Genomic DNA, 21033 nt, shown 5'->3' with positions numbered 1-21033 from the left:
TGCGTTTTTAATAATTCATAATTCAATGCGGGCCGCCAGATATGTTTCCGCGGGGCGCACTTTGAGAAGCACTGGCATAGGCAACTGAGTAGGCCTATAAATGCAGGCAATGTAGGCGACTGCATTTTATCATTAGAAATGCAGGGTATTCTCGAAGCATGTTACTGATTTAGACACTAGGTGGTGGTCTTGCTCTGTCAAAATTAGCCAACCATGGGGAAAGAACTAAAAGAACCCACACAGTAGCCTAATAAAGTTGTTTGTTAAATTATCATTCTTAATTTTTTGGATTATCGTCAGCTATTTGCTTGTATTGTCTGGCTGTTGGTTGTACCGGATCATGTTAAAAATATGGCAACGTGTTTGCCATATTCTGCCACGCAAAATGTAGGCCTATTATGACTGAATTTATAATTTTTTATAATAATAAGAGTGCAGAGCTGCAATTTGTTGCGTGAGACCTACAGTAATTACAGAGGAAAGGAAGCCTGTGAGGACTCGGAGCCGCGTCCATCCAGATGCACGGTTTGAGCAATGTGGTGGGCTGAGTTTGCGCTGGATGCCTGAGAGAATCCATCACAGAAACAAACCGCCCCCTCCCACTACGAGTGCCCCCAGCATTAGATGCAACTCAAAATACATTAAGCCTCCATGTTACACAGGGAATGTAGGGCCAGCTGATGCAAACTGTTAAACCTAAAATTGCTAACTTAAACGCTGGACAACTTGCATGTGATACATGTTTTTGGACAAGAATAATCCTCCGAAGGGCTTCCTAGCGTTTTCAGCGTTGTTCCAGACACGGCCTCACGTTGTGGATGATCGGAGCTTCACGGCTAACTCAAGCTAACTGCTAACTTCAGCTAGTTAGCAATTCAACGTCGGGTGTTTTTTTTTTTTTTTGCTTTTTCTTTTTTTCAGACACGCTCTGTCGTTGTTGCCATCAACAATACTTGTTTGCAGCGATGATATTTTGCTGAGCGCCATAAATGACAGCGTTTCAGTGGCTTCCATTCACCACCGAGCTAGCTGGCTGGCTACCACCGCTGCCCCGACCCTTTGCCTCGGTCGGCCGCCTGGTTCGCTGGGCTGTCTGCTCATCCTCCGCGTCTTGAACTGCTAGCTTACGGCAGCTAGCGAAAGAAGCGAGCGATCTACTACGAATAACATTGTGGGAAACAAAACGGGAATAAACACCAGTCTAAATGGACCACATGTCCATAATAACGCAAGTTTCCAACCCGAAGGAGGAGGAAATAATATCCTTTAACCAGGAAAAAGGTAAGGAAAAGTAAATTAACGGTTTTGAAGTGATGCTAGCTGGTTGACCACTTTTCGCGACTGACTTTAGCTGACTGAACTCGCGCTGGTTAGCTGCTGTAGTAGTTCAATACACTGGTTGCCCGTTTGGTAATAGTCCTATAAAAACTACCAAGAAACAAAATCAGCTTTGGTTGACAAAGTCTTCACGCAACAAGTTTATCAGACGGGCCTCGTCCTGAATAATTCGAAACAGCCTAAACGTTTATTTGCTGCGCGTTCAATATGAGAGCGCTTCGTTGTCGGGAGACTCGGGACGTGTGGTGTGTGTGATCCCATTATCGTTAACAAACATGTTGTGACACAGTTGTTCACACCAAATGAAGCCAAATAACACCTGGTCTTTGTGTCTAATGATATGTATATTGTACTTTCCTTTCCTGAATTATCTCACTAAATTATCCCACGACTACAAGCAACTAAAAAGTCCATGGTGGTTTGGTCTGAGTGGAAGCACCAAGTTTAGCAAAGGATAGTCTTGCAAAGCCAGACCAAACTACAGCAAGTAGTTGCCTATGGAAAGGATAACTATATGTTACTGATGTTGGATATAAAATGCCAAGTAAATTGCAGAACATTTTTCTTAAAATTAAACTCTGATGTGACAAAGTCATCACGACTGCAGCATTCACTTCGCAAAATGGACAGATACATTGCTGTCCTTTCTGATTCAGTCTATGTAATCTTATCAATTTTGTTGTGTATTCAGTATATTTCACTACCAGTTAAGGTTGTGTTTACCGTTTGTTTTTATAAATCACAAAATAATTCGATCCTTATCTTAAATCATCAATAAGGCTGATAAGTATATTTATTTTTAAAGGGTTCCTTGTGCTTTAAATTTCACTTGTAGGCTACTCTATTTGTCATGGCTCTTTATTGCTTCCTTCACTAACTCTTTGGCCTGAGCTGCACTGGAGGTCAAATCTGTACCCTATGATGGGTATATCATATACCCATCATAGCTGCTTATGTCCATCCAATCCCATTCCTGAGGCTATACCCAGACACTTTTCGGGTCGTCCATACCCATGGGATAACAGTATAACAGTATCACATCTCAAACCTCAATTGACAGACCATTAGTAATGTGAGAACATATGCCCTTTAAGCACAACAATGCATTCTTCCCTGAGCGTACAATAAATCCCTCAGTAACTACTATGGATTCTATGTGTGTCATGTACAATATTCATTGTAGGTAATGTGGGAGTTATGAGAGAATATCCTTTCAAGTTAGGATTTAACCCTCGCAATATTAATGTATGGCAGACAGTATAACATGTAGATTCCAGTGCAGTGATACACACTTTACAAACTGTGGATATTGTGCCGCAGCCTTAGTTAAAATGTTGTAGAGATTACAATTCTTTTTCAAAGATATCTTGTAAAGGTCTTTTTTTCTTTTTTGCATTTTATGTCACGATTTGGTGATTGAGGGCTTTGTTATTGTGCTGAGAAAAACTGATGGGGTCATTTGAGTAGTGCTGAAATGATATGTTGCATATATTCTTATGGCTAAAATAAATTTGAATGAATAGTTTAAGTAACAATTCCAGTAATAATATCAGACAGTGCTGGCTATGGTTTTCTAAAAGTAGATTTTTTTTTTTTTTTTGCTATTTTGTTTCTTTGTAAAAAAATTTTTTCCCTGTTTCTTTAGGCTGTTCGTCAGATTATGTAAGCAAATGTAATGCACTCATTTGTGTGTATATTTGTCTTTCATTATAGACTACATGATCAATAGAAATTATGAATTATAAATTATTATTATTAGGGATGAGCCCGAATCCGAATATGTATTCGGATAAGCACGGATAATGAGTTAGATACGGATACGGATAATTTCCGAATAGTCCCGTTATTATCCGGGGATTTTTTTTTATTATGCGCCTAATTGACGCAGCGCGTTCCGCCTCAATGACACAACAGGTAGAATGACACTAACAGCTGTTCTGCGGTGGACATGAGAGGACCGGGCGCGTCCCGTGACCCGCGGTCTCTCTCTTTTTATCCACTGATAAACGCAGCGCGTTCGCCCTTTCCCTTGAATAGAGGGTTCTACCTGTCGCATTCGCTGCCGTTTTTATGTGAGTTTCCTCCGCTGCCGTGGCGGAAAAGAGACGAACCGATGGAATATGCTGCACCCCGAGTCATCGTCAGTCCTTCCCCGATGTATTTACATTCACTAGGCCTACTGCTTAAACTCTTTCAAACACCACAACGTTTCCATCAAACTGATGTTAAGGACCTGTACTTTTTCAGCTGTCAATCAATGCGTATAGGCTACGGCTAGGCCTACTTCAGGACCTATACAATAAAATCGGAAACTGCAAACTTGACACATTAAAATCACATGTGGCTTTGTGGAAAGGCTAACATATTATTTAGGGTTTATGAGATTGGTACGTTGATACATATATTGTTCCTAAATCTTAGTTTAGTAAAACAAAAGTAAAAAAGAGGGAGGGGGAGAGATAGAGATAGAGATAAAAAATAATCATGAAATACAGCTGTATTTCCCCCAGTTAAAGGGATACCTTAATTAAGTTAAAAGTAAAACACTGGCCCTCATTTACTAACAGTGAGTAGCCTATGCACAGATTTGGGCTGTTATTTATCAATATTTTCGTTCCCTGAATGTCTTCGTATTCTGAGAACAAAGAAGAGAGAGAGAGAGAGAGAGAGATGAAAAGGTAGAAATATATCTGACTTTTTGACTTATATGGCAACATTACATCAATGTGATGCTTTGAAGGGACAACAATTGCATTGACAATGAATATTAGTTTAGAAAATCAATTTAGGTGTGACTTCCTTTAATGTAGGCTAATGTAAAAGAAACTTCCGGTATACGCCACGCCCACTTCTTGTTGTGTATCCGGATACAGATACAGATACAGATAATTTTGTTGGTTGAACAGATACAGATACAGATACAGATAATGACGTCTCCGCACACCCCTAATTATTATTGAGTATTGACTCCCAATTATATATCATGAAATTCCCACTGTGGAGCCAAAATGACCCAAAAGGTTTGATCTGTAGTGTGTGAATGCATTAATCGGCAAAGGTGTATCTATATAGGTGCATGCAACTCTCGACGGGGAGGCAGAACTTGGCATAACACCTGTATTTTGAAAATGTATGCTACTTCCTAATTTTGACACCTCACTTGACCCAATGGGAGTTTCCATTTCCTGTCCACAGCCTTTAATAATCAATGAGAGTCTGCGTTGAAAGGTCAAGTGTGCACAGTGTTAGTCTATTGTCCTAATCATCTGTGTGAATGCAGTGCGCCATAGTTGTTTAAAGCAATATGAAAACAAAGCCGTAATTTAAATAATATGTATTGATGAATTTTAGTTATTGGTTTACTCAAGAGACCATTTTAGCCCCAAAGTAAAATATTTGTTTTGTTCTTTTAATGATTTGTTGTGCAGGGCTAGTTAAGGACACACTCACTCAAGGTCTGATAACTTTAATTAAGGCCTACTATCAGTAAATGCTTTATAACAATTTAGAGACAATAGGTCTATTTTTCAAGTCATGATATACTCTGGTTGCATTAATGGCGCTTTTCCACCGCACATGTAGCTCAACTCGACTCAGTTCAGCTTGGTTTGGTAGCAGCACGGGTCGTTTTCCACCGCAAATAGTACCTCCTGAACGTGGGCGGGGTTGTCGAAAGGGGCTGAAAGTCTACTCCGGAGCAAAGTAGCAAAGCAGAAATTACGAGCAGTTGTTGCACTATTAACTGAACCAACCGCCAAAAACACGGATGATTTTTTTTTAAGAAATACCCCCCTTGTATCTGTTTGCTAAAAGAAGTAGAAGAATATTGCTACGGGCCATTAAAAGGGATGGTTGTTGTCCCGATGTGTGACTCTGCCACACAGCTGTAGGGATGTGTCACGTACATCCCTATGCACGTAAACACGGGCATGATAAAGTTGACTGTTTAGTGCTTGTTTCAGGATACGTGTTTTCAAATGCAAGCCGTGTCTCAGCCTGAATATTTTATTGAGGTAATCAGTTCAGTCCGAGGCTTGTAATGTAATCGCTCGCTATCATGTCTGTCCCAGTTGGCTACTATATTCTATTTAGCCTAGCTGCTAGCTGCCCTACACGTCTCCTCTCGTATGTTAAAAGTAACTTCCCCAACAACCAACACTGGGTGAGCTTAGCGAATATATGGAAAAAAAATTCGGATCTGTGATGCAAATCAAATGAAAGAGAGCCAGAGAAGGCTGCACACTAAATACACTCAAAAGTACCGGAGAGTTGGGGAGAATAAACAACAGAATGAAGCCGGTAGTCTCTGGCCAATCAGAAGCGTCGGCAGACGGCCGATTGTCTGGCCAATCAGTGGCCGGCCGTCTGCCGACGTCACCTTTTTGCATCGGCTCAGCTCGCTTGGAACCTAGAGCGAGGCGATACCAAAAAAGCAGCCGCTACCAGGTACCATGAAATTACGGTGGAAACGCCAAAAATGCGAGTTGAGTCGAGTCGAGTTGAGCTGATACCATGCGGTGGAAAAGCGCCATTAGTATGATTGTTTATCAACAGAGGAGTTGAGTAGCACTACACACACTCATATAGTGGGAATAAACTGTTATGCTTAAAGCTCCTACATGAAAGTCACTCCTAACATTGCGAGTCTGTTAATCTGGTCAACATATAACTATAAGACACTTCTTACACAGTTTAGTAAGGACGAAGTAGAGTTAGAGTAGCTATGTTGCTGTTTGTTTCCTACCTCTTCCATTTCGCTAAAGAATGAGTCAGAATTTCCCTTTGAGGCAAAGTCAAATTTTTGCATCATTATAAGAACATTATGACAATGCCCTTTCTTCTATTTGTTCTGGTCATTTTGAAAACAACAAGGTTTAAATGTGAGTGGCATAGTTGTGAGCTGTGATATGAACAGGAATTTAAAAAGAAAATATATTTTTTGTATTTAAAAGGTAGTACTGCGTAGTATGCAGCAGGAATCTTATCATATTCCCCAAAATTGTCTTACACTCAGCTAATGATTTGACTCTCTTATCTTGCAAATAACTTCCCATGTAGCATATTCTGGCAGCTGTCTTAAAGGAATTTGACAGGTAGTCTTCCATTGCCTGAACAGGCTCCAAACTGTCTGGACAAAAATTGACCACCTTTGCTCTGAGTGTTCCTCTAGCGATTGTCTTAGGACATGTGCCTGCCTTTCACACTGGTTGGGGTGCCAAGCAGCAGCCTAAATATAGACCACTGCTCTGTTGGCCAGTGCACCACTGACCTCCAGGCCAAGTATAACTTCTTCAAAAATGACAATGATCCTTTTTTTGTCATTCTCGCAGCACTTAAACTAGAATTTAGTTTGGAAAGAACATCAACTTGATTTTGCTGGGATTTTAGAGTGTTTTGATGAAGGGGTGTTTCAACTATAAAAGTCCCCTCTTCCCTCGCGTTTTAGCACTAGGACCTGAACACATTTTTTTAAATGAATGGGCGGCTTGTAAATGACCCCTTCACCCCTTTTTATAGTCATGGAATCCAAGACTTCTCTGTAGATTGATTTATGTGTGGTGGTATGTATGCATTGGGCCCTGCAGTTGTTCAATGACTGTGAATTCAAACAGGTTTTGGTGAATGTCAACAAGTTAAATACTTTTTATTTCCTGGCGTTCCCACTATTAATGTTTTGACATTTTGACTTGAAATGTCGTAAATAAAAAATGGCTGCCAACTAAGTTAAACATGGATAACAGTGGAAATAAGCACGGGTTCACTAGTAGGGTTCACAACTACTGCTACAAAAAAAAAGATTTTCTGAATGTTAAGAAGATCCACCTAGTACAGGTAAATAAGAGGAATGCTGTGTTGAGTATTTAATTAATTTCTAAATTCATAATAAATAAATAAATATATATATCTAGATACTTTGAATGTTTTTTTTTGTAAAATGTGATACATTTTTATTTTCTGACGAACAGGGTGCCATGGTGGCTGAGTTTCAATCGGATTATCCACCAGCCAGTTAGTTTGAGTTTGCAAGTTCACTTCATACTGTACATGTATGGGTTTCCATGGTCCAAATAAATGCAGTGCAGGTTAATTAAATTGGTTCTTTAAAGTGCCCGTATGTGAAAGTGAGTGTGAATGGTTAGTTGATTAGCTAATTTAGAAAAAGAATGCATTAAAGTATACAGACTACTACAATGTGTCAACACAAACAAACAAACAAACAAACCCAAGAGTCAAGGGAACAGCATACACTCCTTTGTTACAGAGAAAGGCTTATCTTAGTCAGAAATGTACTAGAAGTTGCTGTCACACCTGCACTTTAAGGATGTGTAGTATGTTTGTGGACAGCCCAATGCTGGATATTCTAACTGTACCTTTAAATGTAATCAACCAAGAGGAACAGCACAAGGAATAAGTTTCTGTGTCAATGAATGGTAAATGTCTTTGAGTTGGAAACCTTGGAATGTGTTTCGGTTAAGGTTAATAAAAGGAACTGTTCTTTGACTTCGAGCTTTATTAAAAAAACATTTACCCCCTTATTATGACCCCAGTGTCTGTTTGAAGCCTTGGGTGTTTTCTGAGAGTCTTTATGCAGAAATGGGACGGTTGTAGTGATGAGTCACAAGAAGATGACAACTGCTTCGCTGTCCCAGTTTTACAATAATACAAAGCTGAAATGACAAGACAAAGTCATGTTTAATAAAGTGTGCGGTCGTGATTTAGGTTATTTTTAGATTCTAACCAAGCTAACTATGGCAGATGTGATCCTCTTGGAGCATTGCTCTCCAACAAAAGCTAAGGGATCACAGAGAACAACTTAGTTTGTTTTCCTTTTAGAATCCCTTCTTCAACAAAGCATTATGTCATGATATGCTCTGGCTATATGTTCAAAGGGCAAACCAATCTCAACTAAGTGTAGTAGTTTGGTATTTGGTGAGTTTTGTGTAATGTTTGGTATTTTCCAGTGGATTGGGTCGAATGGCCTTTTATACATTGAGAAGGAGCCAAAATTTATTTTGCATCCTGTTTTATTCCTCTTCTGGATTAGCACTTGGAGCATGCCGTTTTTGTTGTGTTGGCCACTAAGATGATGGGATACTGGGCTCTCCTGAACGATTCCTTCTGCTTTCATTGCATAAGATTAATGGACATGGCCTGTCTCTCCTTGAGCCCGCTCAGTTTCACTCTGTTAAGCAAAATAATTGGTTATTTTGGCTTCTATTTGGCTCATCAAAAAACTAAAAAACTTTGTACATATTATGTACTCCAAAACAGTGTATCAATTAGAGCTGCAACGATTAATCGACAAATCGATTATTAATCGATTATTAAAATAATCGCCAATTATTTTGATAATCGATTAATCGTTTCGAGTAATTTTTTTATGAAAAATTTCCAAATTCTCTGATTTCAGCTTCTCAAATGTGAACATTTTCTGGTTTCTTTAATCCTAGTATGACAGTAAACTGAAATATCTGTGTGTTTTGGACATAACAATACATTTGAGGACGTCAACATGGGCTTTGGAAAATGTATCAAAATGTTTCACCATTTTCTGACATTTTACGGACCAAAACACTAATCGATTAATAATCGATTATTAAAATAATCGTTAGTTGCAGCCCTAGTATCAATGTGTCCATGTCATTGATGGTTTAGATACACACAATTATTTATGCATGATAATTTAATTAAAACAATTAATGGTAGAATCAGCGATTGCATGCTTTTGTCAAAATCAGTGAATATCTCCTCGCGATCCACTACCTGTACGTACTGTGTGTGCGCTGAACAAAAAATCCAGTGTTAAAACACAGCCTAGTGTTTTTAGCATGTTGCTAGCTACAGTGGCCCCCTTTGTTCACATACCTTTTTACTGAGACCACTAAGATGTGTTTTAACACCAGATTTTTTCAACGCACATACAGTACAGACAGGTAGCGGTTTATGAGGAGATATTCATTGATTTTGACAGCAAGCGTTTTTCAGAATCGCCAAATCCACCTTTTTAAATATCACATAACAAAAAATGTCAGCAATGCCCAGATAAAGTTTTGTGCGTTTAGGTTATAGGTTACTTATGATAGTCACAATGTTTTAATGCTGTTCTCTGCATGTGATGGATGCTTAGTGCACTTAACTTGGGGTCTCGGGGTGAAGAGATTCTGTCACTGATGAGATGTAATGTAAACAGCATGGCATGCCCTAGCTTGACAGGCAGTAATTAATGTGACTGGAAGCAAGTGATGGAGGGAAATAACAACCATAGGGGGAAGCAGAAAGTGTTTAATTTATGTCATGCTGAAACTCGACTCTACTGTAAATATAGAATTTAAAGTGTGGACTCAACTTTATGTCTCAAGACACTATGAAATTGAGGAATGCTTTGTTTTTAAAATCACAAAGATGGCTTTTGTAGCAGCTAGTAATGTTCTAACTGCTATACTTTTTATTTTTAATTAAATAAAAGCTGATAATACAGTAACTTGCTAATAACAGTATAACATTTCTGGAGCAATAACATAACTTTTTGCCCATAATGTAATGTATAAGCTATACATTGTTTGCCGGATAAAAAAAAAATCTTTTGATAAGAATGTAATAAACTTATATCACTTTATTTAAGTTTTATTTATTGGCTATAAAGTATCACACTTCCATGACACTTACCTTTACTATTGCAACTAGTCAATATAACATTATGGGGCAGGAAGGTATTACATTATTGTTTCAGAAGTTTTATGCATTATTGGCAAGTTACTACATTATCTAATTTTATTTAATTTTTTAAGCTGAAAAATTCTTACAATCTAGGCAGTTATTACGTTATCGGCCATCACAACATTATTGGCTGCTACAGTGTTTCCCATCACAAATGTCCGATGGGTATTTGTTTAAGGTCAGGAGCACAAAGTGGCACAACATCAAGATGCCAAAAGACATGACATAATGCTATTTGCTCTTCGATGGTCTTCAGTTGCAAAAGCATTCTGGTTGTGTGGGGGGGGGGGGGGCTAATGGGTGGAGAGGAATGCAGCCTTGTATAGGCTCTGCAGGGTCTTAGGGCCTCCCACCTCCTCCCTCCCCTCATCTCTAGTGCATGTCCAGGCTGCTTCAGTCACTCACCTGCCAGCCGAAACATGGGAGGGAAACGTAAGCCAGCTTTCAAAATGGAGACTCCTAGCAGGCCAATCAGGTGACGGGATCCACGGCATGGCAAAGAGGAGGGGGAGGAGGGTGCAGCGTCCAACTTGTCACTATTAATAAAAGCTCAGTGTCTGATTTAGGCCCTGCTCCATAGTCCTGGAATGAGGGGTGATTTGCAATCAGAGCAGAGCACACTCTGAACTATCGCTATGTGCGACTGATGAAGTCACCCAGCCATACAAGTTATTTTCTGATCAGTGATTCTGCCGGGCCGGGTCAACAAAACCAACACTAATGCCATTTAATCACACTGTCAAGGTCTCACCTATTGTTGTGATTCATTGTAGCTCCCACCACTGTGGAACTGTAATGAAAGTTGTTTATTTCCAGCAGCATCAACGGCACAGCATGCAAATAATTGACAGTAAAATGCTGGGTCACTTCAGCCTGCTCCATTTTTTATGACGGAAAATCAATTTGCATATCCACATGTTTCACCCTCTGCTCTCCCACCCCTTCCCATTGTTTTGACAGCATCCCAATCCAACAGCAGCCTAAAGAAGCAGAGGAGCCGGAGCATCTTCAGCACATTCTTCTGCTGCTTCCGCAACTACAATGTGGAGCCGCCAGCCACCAACAGCAACACCAGCTCCCTGCCTCCACCGGTGGAGGAGAACGGATCGCCTCCCAAGGTGAGCGGCTACTCCACCAAATACTTCCTATTGTTTTCTTTGTTTTCTTTATTTTTGTGGATCCTTTTTTGTCTCTTTTTTTTGTTCTTCTTATCCCTCACCCTGTATTTGTATTTGTGTATCTATCTCTCTTGTGTTGTAGTGTGACCAGGTCGAGGTCATCCCTGTCCCTTGTGTATGTATTGCCTTTTTTCCTTTTCCTTTGCATGCAGGCTGAGTGGGCTGGCGCTGGCACATCCCGTCTGTGTGGGCTCCAGTGCTCCTTAGAGAGCTTTTTCTCTGCTGCCGTACTGCGGCTCATATTCAGCCCATTGTACTGCTGGCTATGTGGAAGGTGTATATATGCCTATGGGTTTCTATGGTGCCTGATCTGCATGAGTGACACTTGGTGGTTTGTATGCCTTCAGAATTACTGTGACACTAACGGTCTAACAAGTTAATTGTAAAAGTGTTTCTATTAAGCGCCTCAGATGCTTACATGCAAGCAGTAGATCCAATTATCATGCTATTTATCTGTGTAATTGAATATTAATAGTGAGAGTTGAAATCTACAGTAGTTTCTAGTCTTTCACTTTACTTCCTCAATTCAGCGGTCAAACTCATTTCTATGTTCACATTGCAAGCCTAAGTCTTCAATTTGTAATTGCTCAGATTAAAGAAATATATATTTGGTTATTTTTTTTTTAATGTGACTAATATCATATGGGAACTGGTCACCATCCTGAACTGACCCAAATGCGCCAACGAACAATAACAAAGATGCCACATGCTGCACTCTGTTGTGCAGAAGCAAACGGGAACATTTTTGTTTTTTTATTTAGTTGCAGAATAATTCTGCATACTAATAGTTGCCTAATAATAGCAAAACATATATACAGTATATTCTCGTAAGAAAGACAAAACCTCACTTTTACTTTCGTAAACATTCAGGTTTAGGTTCTTTAACATTTTGGATTGACCGAGAGCACTGTAGTTGTTCAATAATAAAATTAATCCTCAAAAATACAACTTGCCTAAACCTTTTGCACACAGTGTAGTTGATAGTGGTTGGAAGACAGCAAATTTGTGAGACGATGAGTAGGATGAGTAGAACGAGAGCCAAATTAAAAATTGTGGCTTTTTGTGAGCAACGGCTCTTACTTCTGTACGGGGGTGTGTCTGTGTGTGTGGATGGATGGTGAGTCTGAGCCAGGAGTGGTGGGATCATCACGTATTCACAGAAACAGATTTCATCCATTATTTCAGGATGTCAAGGGGCTACTTTTAACTACAGCCAGCGCTTTGTGATGAATGCTTATGCAGAGTTACATAGTAGTCCGATATGACTGTTCCAAATGAGGTCGCACCCTCATATGAAAGTGGTCCAAATCACAATTGAAAAGGTCAGATATCATGTGATTGGAACTGTTCACACTGCCAGAAAAAAAAACCCTGATCTGAGACAATTATAATCAACTTTAGCCAGTAGTCTGAATTATTCCCTTCACTCAAGGAAGGAATTATGTGAATCAAATCAAATCAGTTTTATTTGTATAGCCCAATATCACAAATAGAATTAGCCTCAGTGGGCTTTACATTCCATACAGTATGACACCCTGCCCTTAGACCCTTAGCTCGGCTGAGAAATCAGTGACTGTATGAGGCTCAACTCTTAACATATATAAAGCACTGTTGTGTTCACATGAAATTTTAGTTAATTTGCATTTCCAAACTGATAAGGATAAAAGGTTATTAAAGTTTGAAGTATTTCTGGAAATAATGCACTACAGCAGCAGCAACAATTAACCTTTGCATGGCTTTTGTCAGTAAGATTGAGTCAAAGGTTATGACATGAAACTAAGGCCATTTTAAGACATTTTACTTACTCTGAGTAGGTGAACGTAGCAGGGGACTGTCCAGCGTTAAAGCAGTCCATAATGTCTTATTTTAGAGTTATGGGCCCATTAAACGCATCATTGCAGTCATGGCATTATCTCAGCTGCATTGTCTCCCATGGAGATGCTCTTCCTAACACAGTGTTGGCTTTTCTGCTCAGCCATGCACATTCATTTATGCAAAGTACATGTCTTTTATAACTCTTGTCGCTTTATTTGTCTGTCTGTCTGTCTGTCTTTGATGCTCTGACTGTGTCTGGAGATCTGACTCTATCTGCCCTGTGTTCCCTTCAGCCACCAGCCAAATACCTCCTCCCAGAGATGATAATATCTGACTATGGAAAGAAGTGTGTGGTGATTGACTTGGATGAAACACTTGTCCACAGCTCATTCAAGGTAAAACCGGCTAAAGCTTGAATCAAGGTTTTTACTATTGACAATGTACACAGTCCTGCAATGGTCAGCTGTCTTCCTGTGTGAGCTTGCGCCTTCTATGTAAGAAAAATACATTAGCCAGTTGACTTGACCATCTAATTCTTTGCTTAAAAAAAATGTTATTTGAAAAAAGAAAATAAATCCTTTTTCGGGATAAGGCTTAAAGCATATGCCAATTGTATGTAAAACTTACTGTGTAAATGCTTATAAATGAGAGTTATAGGCCACATACTGTATGCGTGACGTTTTCTTTGCCTTTACATCCAAAACTCAACCAATCACCAGCAGGAAGTGGAAGCTGTGTCAAAGCCATTAGATCACTGTGTAAACAAAGCCAGGAGAGGAGCAGGTGGAGGAGGATGTGCTGTAGTGAGAACAGGACCAATAAACTGTCCCTGATTGTGCATTTAGAATAAAACCAGGATGGCAAAAGGTCTGAAGTCTAGCCCATGTAGGCAGCCAGCTGCAGCTAATACAATGTCTTCTGAATCCTACAAAAGTGTCGCAACATATAGAAAACCGATGTGTGTCCAGTGTTTGTCCAGTTACTGTCTGAGGACGACCAACTATTTGTCTTTTGAGTTACTGTTGGATTATTAGAACGGTTGCTATAGGAAGAAGCACAAAAGGGACAATTTTGTTTTGGCAAAAAATAGACTATGTTCCTCTTCTTGCCGAGATTTGACTATCTTTGAATAGCTAAGTTTTAAGTGTTCCTAGCAGGACCTCTGCTGATCACTTGTGGTACTACGCCCACTGTTTGAATGACACTGACGTGATATTATTTTTCTTCTCACAGCCCATAAGCAATGCTGATTTCATTGTTCCGGTGGAGATTGATGGGACTGTTCATCAGGTATTGTACACACAAAATAAACACACATTTTCAGTGAAGCATGCTTTTGTTTTTATAAGGGGGAAGAGTTCCACTCTGTTTCCTTATGTGAAAATCCTGAAGAGATTGGCTGTGGTCCAGTTCAAGTAATCCAGGATAGGCTGTGTGTATCCTGGTTGGCCTATTCATGATTACTTGCACTAGATGGCAGCCGCTGGACGAACAAAGGTGGGCGTCTAAACCGTGAGTGAGAGTGACTATTTTACAGAGGGCTGTCAAAAGCAAGACATTTTGATGATGCTAAATATAACTAGTAGGACTTGCTCCGTAGTACCACTGCTCAAAAGTGTTCTATTATATAACACCATACTGCTATGAATCATGCTGGGAAGGTGATTGTAATGTGCAGTTCACTCATATTTCCGTCTGTCGCTCATGTTACACCATGTACGTCGTTTCCCTCTAACCTGTAATCTGTGGCATGTTTTGCAGGTGTATGTGCTGAAACGACCACACGTGGATGAGTTTCTTCAAAAAATGGGAGAGCTATTTGAATGTGTGCTCTTTACAGCCAGTCTTGCCAAGGTGCGTATAGGCTCGGACATTTTTTCTTTAGTGACCTCATGTTTTGGTTAGAAGCAAGCAGATAGCAGCTATGGAGCAACATTTTCTATTTCCTCTTTGTGCTCTGTATTTTTCTGTATTTTCACACTTCCTCTGCTTCGCTCTCTCCATCTGCGTCTTTTTCATCTTAGCCAATAATGCATGGGTAAGTTTAATGAATGAGACAGATAATTGACCACATTAAGGGCCTGTAGTATGGAATGCTTTCATGTCATAAGCTTAGGGGCACTTTACACGACAACACGAAACGGTGCAAACGCGGAAAAATTCCCGCGGTTGCACTATATCATTTACAGGAAAACAGCAAATGCAGGCATGAAACCGCAGATTTTTGAGATCACCTCCCAGGGAGGATTTTTTGGAAAACTTAACGGTTTTGGTTTCCTGTGAACACCGAAACCATTTCCCCTGATAACGCTGACGTCACGGCTCCACCCTCACACATGCGTAGTCTATAACATTTGCTGTCAAAATACCCACAACACAAGCGAGTTATAAAGTTAGAAGACACCATGAACGGTGTCTCCACGGCACCATCACTGTGATCAGCGGAGAGTGACGTGCAGGGCTAAAATATAGGCTAACACTCGCCAATTTAGTCTAAGCGATTAGTAAGTTATTGAGACCACCGGCCACTTTGTCTGGGGAAAGATTTGTGCTCTGCCGGTTTTTCTAGCCAAATAAACGTGTGTAGCTTCTATGCCAGGGCAGGGACACGGCTCTCTCTACATAAAAAAACACTATCCATAGTTCAGCGCGCAGCGGTTAAATTACTGTTCAACAAAAGGAGCATTAAGGCTACGGCTTCACAGTAAAAGCATTTCACTGGCTAAACATTAATAGCATTTCACTGGACACACGTGAGTTGACTTTTATTTTGAAGTACGCCTAACAGGAAGGTATCCGCTCACGAAGCCCCTTCACTATCAGCAAGTCTTCTGTTTTTACGAGTTCAATGCGGTGAAATAAGAGGACAGAAAGCTTGTCTTTTACAATATTTGTAACCCCAAGCTTACACCAACCGCTTTATGAACGTTAGTGGCATTCATTTTCGGTTACAGTAAGGTTTTATGCATCAAATTGTACCGGAAGAGCTATCTACTAGGCTGTGTCACTGCTGACTATTGGCTTGGCATGGCTGCTACACTGCTACTACAGCGATTTCGGCCCGTTTCCTCTGAAAACATGTGTATGGGTGAAGATGTCAGATAAATTGTGTCTGAACGGGGTTTTTTTTAAAACCAAAAACTGGAAAACTGTCACGTTTTCACAGTGTAAAGTGCCCCTTAGTGTCAGTGGTGCATGTTGTGTCATTAGAGTAGTTCTACTGAGGCATCTTCCCGGTCAGGTAAACAGCTGTGAAGGATGACCTGCTTTGCTGCCTTATAAAATGATAGTGTAGTATTTGCGAGCTGTTCTGTTGGTGCTCTCGTTGAGGCTTATCACCACAAATATTTGCATTACAATGGGTCTTCACAATTAGATTTTTTTTATGAGCATATTTTTGTAGTTGTAAAGTAGTTCATTCTAGATGTGTCTAATATTAGTTCTTTATATGCATGCAGTATGCAGACCCTGTGGCAGACCTGCTGGACCAGTGGGGCGTCTTTCGAGTGCGGCTCTTCAGAGAATCCTGTGTTTTCCACAGAGGGAACTACGTCAAAGACCTCAGCCGGCTGGGACGAGAGCTCAGCAACGTCATCATTGTTGACAATTCACCCGCCTCTTACATTTTCCACCCTGAAAATGCTGTGAGTTCCAAAACCAATAATATACTGGTCACAGTTAGAGCTTTGATAGTTTGATATGGTCTTAAAAAAATTGCTATCGTACTTTTGCTAACATGACTTCAAAAATCTTCCCAAGTTGCATTTTAGAGATGTTGCAGTGACAATAATGAAAACATGCCGCTGGTATCGACGTTTAATTCATGGGTGTATCAAGTTACCCATTGATGCAGTTGTCTTTTTCAAACGAGCAATAACATGGCCATGGGTGAAGGAAAAAATGAGAGGAGGACTTTTTTTTTTAACTTTTCAATTTGTTGAAATGCAATTTTGTAAAAATAAATAAATAAATTGAAAGCGGTAAAGTTGGAAAGACGTTGATCGAGTCGAACTTCCGGTATCAATTACTCATAATCAAAAGTTTGTAAAACAGAAACCATGCATGTTTGCTATTCGTAAGGCAGACATGGGGCTACAACCTTATTTTTGATGAAACTAGAAGTCCTCTAAATTCGACTAATATATTGTTTGACATGTGTATGTTGGCTGGAGATAACTGGGCCATCTAATAAAAGCAACAACGAAGAGAATATATTCAATCCATTCACTCTAATACAGTGCAGGCAGTGCAGTTATCTGCTTAGACGACGTATTGTTCTGGTATAAATGAGGTTGTAGCAAAGATACATTGTTTGTGTGTTTTGATAACATTTAGCTTATGAGTTATTGATCCTGGAGGTTTGATTCTGTCAAAATCTTTCCGCCTTCACTGCAGCCACACACTTTTGAGTTTATTTTTCGACATAGTGTTTCATCATTATTCATAAAATTGTAATCCACTTAATTTTTGTCTCAAAGTGCATAATGAAAAAAACACTCCATTTTTCTTCTCTCCTGTGGCCATACTATGCTTCCAGAATGTTTGAGTGCAGTTTTGATCTTGGTGACAAAGTTTTATATGGTATTAAAAGCTAACTGCAAGTTGTTTTCCCTGTCTCCCAAGGTCCCTGTCCAATCCTGGTTTGATGATTTGAATGACACAGAGCTCCTGGACCTGCTGCCTTTCTTTGAGGGACTCAGCAAAGAGGAAGAGGTTTACGGAGTGCTGCAGGATCTGAGAGGCAGGTAGCAGGACACAGCATGGCGCTGTGTGTGTTCTCCAGCCTCCTTCTCTGTCCATCTACGGCCACACCTCTCAGACTCAGGCAGATCCTCCCACACGCGCCCCTCTTGTCTCTGCCCCAAGGGGACGCCTCGGAGTCTCACTGTGGAAACCGTCAAGTCTCTGCTCTCTTCTCCTGGTGACTGGCTGCCTTCTGAAAACTCAGCAGAAAATACAAACAAACACTAAATATCCCAGGAGCACTGTGTTTCACAACAACAACAAAAAACACACAGCAGAAAGCGTAAAGTTGATCATATTGGGGACAAAATGCTAAGAGGAATGAACTCTGGTCTTTTTTCTTTGTTTTTCAAACCAACAAAGTTTTACTATTTGGTGAAGTGCTTGTTTTAAAACCAAAAATACACAACTTTCTTTCTGACATTTCTTTTGTGGTACCACACAAAAGTCTGAAAAGATTTGTTCCTTGTATTGTTGCTATGCAGGCAGTTTCTGGTAGTAGAAAGGACTGTGATTCTCTTTTCTTACTGAATGAAGTGCCTTGTGTGAATGTTGTTTATATGGGGAGATATTTTGTACATGGCATATTTCCAGAGTACTCCAGTCTTTTCACACACAATATGCTTTAAAGTGGACACAAGTATCTTGATATAAAAGTTTTACTTTATTTTTTCTGATCATCAGACGCTGGCTAATTGTATCCATAGTATTCATTTTTTTTCCCAGTATGCCTGTGCCATTACTTAGATGTGATATTTCATTCTGCTTTCATTTTATGTAGAAATAGTTACTTTGTTTTAGGCAAAGGAGTTCATTTGCAATTGTGAACCTTCTGCCCCACCTGCAAGTATACGTACTAGTTCTTTGCGTTTGATAGTTCGATCTGAAAGTTCAGATAAAATTGTGCCATTTATTGTCCGTTTCTCTCACATTATCTCATTTTATTATTTGCCCAATAAGGAATTTATTTGTTAACAGGCTTCGTATCTTTAACATTGGTTCAGCTATAACTGTTAAACCATTAGTAGTAAGTGTAGCATCATACATTTTATTATTTTTTCAAATAGTTGTCAATTACATTTGTGTTTTCATTGTTACGGGATCCTTGTTTGTTTGTCATGTCTTGCTTGTCCTATGGCTAGCTTCTAGCCCACATTTATTTCTTATCACTTGGGCACACATACGTGGTGCAGCTTCACCCTTATGGGATAATCTTTCCCCTGAATTTACTCAGTTGCAAAGTTTTCCCTTTTGTTGTTTCAAATGGTCTGGGATCTTAAAGTTAATAGGTCGAGTGCCACGATTTTATTCCTTTCATGAGGTTAGTGTCTTTAGTGAATATAGGATAGTGTCGGATCGAGTCTGGGCAGTGTTAAAATCACACCTTTCTCTCCCAATTTACATACAGTGATGGCACCGTCGAGCCGATGTGTGGCGTTTACCTTCCTAGACCCTTTACAACTGCTCTTCACCTCAGTGCCTACGTTTTGAGAAGAGCCACACAAACCGAATGCTGCAACATAAGCTACCATGGCAATAACCTTTTTTTGGGGCGGTGTGGTTTTGGTGTCTAGAGCACTTGACACGGCTAGCCAGTAGAGGTTTGGTTGACATTAAAGGCTGGCCTGCTTATCACCACAACTTGTAGCGTTCATAATAGAACCTTTAAACATACATTTTCACATGAATTGATGCAAAACTGGACAAAGAAACATATATAAAATTGTCATTCCGTTGTAGAATACAATCTAAATTAGTAAAATGTCAAAAGGATTTTCTTTGTATTTAAAATTCCGAAATAAAAACTAAAATGTTGCTTGGTGTATTTCACCAACAGCAGCCAAACAACCTTCCATATAGTCACCTACGTTGCAATAGTTATTAGCTTTTGTTGTGGAAGAGAGTAAATACAAAGGATATGTTCCAAACTTACAGATTGGTGCTCAGTCATGGCTCATCCAGACTGCTTCTAAATGTTAGGGGGCCAGCTTTTCAATGGAACACTACTGGGGAACTGCCAAAGGACTGAGGAACCTCATCGTGGCATTGAAGCCTTACTGCCTGTGGAGGCACGAAGCAATGTTTCATTAATTCCAAGTTACATCTAGACGTTTTAGCATCGTCTCATTAGTATTCTCTTATAGAGTGTGAAGACTGCTCGGCCATATGTGGCCAGTCAGATGATTTAACATTGTGAAACAATACAATGAAGCATTAAACAGCTCTGTGGTGCCGTCAAGGGATCATACACTCAGACAAATCTCTTTGGCTTTAGTGCTAGGTTTATGGGTCAGGATGTTACATTAGAAATAACTACACTACTTCATCATTTCCAACATTTTGTTCAAATGGAAAGGCTGCTGCTCCTTCAGGCTTATTGAAATATTTTGGTTCTGAATAAGCGTTTGTGTTGGTGGTGAGTGTTCAGCTCATGTTGATGGTTTCAGTGCAATGTCCTTTTTTACAAGAAGTGACTCTTGGTCGACTCCTCTAAACCTCTCAATGATAACCGTTCTCTGAAATCGTTGTTTGTATCATTGTGATATTTTTCTACCTACCTTTTGTCAGTATTTGGTTTGAGACGTTACATATTGCCAGCCTTGTTTTCTCTTCTTCCTTTCAAATCTTTGGTAAGAATTCCCAGTAAGGTCTCGTCTTTCCTATCAGGGGATGTGTGTGTGCGTGTCATGTGTGTATGTGCGTGTGCACAGGCTTCTTGTTTGTGCTTCCTTAGTGTTTCTTTGTGTATCACCTCACCCATAATCACACATTGACCATTCTGTATTGATTTAACACCAACGTTCTACAACACTTGAGTTCCAGTCACTATGCTTTGCATATTCTTTATGGGTCAGGTTATTCACCTTTTCTTTTATGAACACTTGTTTGTTGTTGGCAGCGTGTTGTCACCCTGAGCATCCTTTTTTTCTTTCTTTCCATAATAAAAGGCTTCATTGAAACAATTTTGTCATGTCTATTTTTTTTTACTCAGATGTCTAATAGGATACATTAATTAAGGCCAAAGACCATCACTTCAACTTGGTGTGAGGTTCTCATTGTCTCTGTACCTGGTTTGGTATTATGTTAATACATTTGACAGTGAATGCATCCATTTGTTTTGATTTTAAGTTCCTTCTAGACATGTCACAATAAAGTAAACTTTTATGAAGGAATGTTTGTCTTCCGTCAGCAGACTAATGGCAACTAACATTTTGATTTACCTTATTTAGCTGGCAGCAGT

At 39.8% G+C, this 21033-nt stretch overlaps 1 protein-coding gene across 2 annotated transcripts; it reads left to right on the top strand.

Moving 5' to 3' along the window:
* The first annotated feature begins 619 nt into the window (after window positions 1-619).
* Window positions 620-20736, top strand: LOC307255602 (CTD small phosphatase-like protein). 2 transcript variants are annotated; one of them, XM_080034320.1, is made up of 8 exons: window positions 620-1281; window positions 11017-11174; window positions 11317-11349; window positions 13343-13444; window positions 14283-14339; window positions 14811-14903; window positions 16508-16693; window positions 17673-20736. In XM_080034320.1, the coding sequence occupies exons 1-8, from the start codon at window positions 1206-1208 to the stop codon at window positions 17796-17798; spliced, it is 831 nt and encodes a 276-aa protein (XP_079890446.1). In that variant the 5' UTR covers window positions 620-1205; the 3' UTR covers window positions 17799-20736. The 2 variants fall into 2 exon arrangements, with proteins under 2 accessions (XP_079890446.1, XP_079890447.1); XM_080034321.1 differs by lacking the exon at window positions 11317-11349.
* The last annotated feature ends 297 nt before the right edge of the window (window positions 20737-21033 follow it).

The sequence above is a fragment of the Ammodytes marinus genome, assembly GCF_949987685.1.
Source record: "Ammodytes marinus genome assembly, chromosome: 9".
NCBI lineage: Eukaryota > Metazoa > Chordata > Actinopteri > Uranoscopiformes > Ammodytidae > Ammodytes > Ammodytes marinus.
The sequence above is the reverse complement of the archived record's forward strand: the minus strand, read 5'-3'. Positions and strand labels throughout refer to the sequence as shown.

Bases quoted from the DNA above. Each gene is read 5' to 3' on its own strand.
- LOC307255602 (XM_080034320.1), top strand. From the start codon at position 1,206: ATGGACCACATGTCCATAATAACGCAAGTTTCCAACCCGAAGGAGGAG. The intron at 11,175-11,316 runs GTGAGCGGCTAC...CTTGTGTTGTAG, and splicing joins AGAACGGATCGCCTCCCAAG to TGTGACCAGGTCGAGGTCAT. The intron at 13,445-14,282 runs GTAAAACCGGCT...TTCTTCTCACAG, and splicing joins TTGTCCACAGCTCATTCAAG to CCCATAAGCAATGCTGATTT.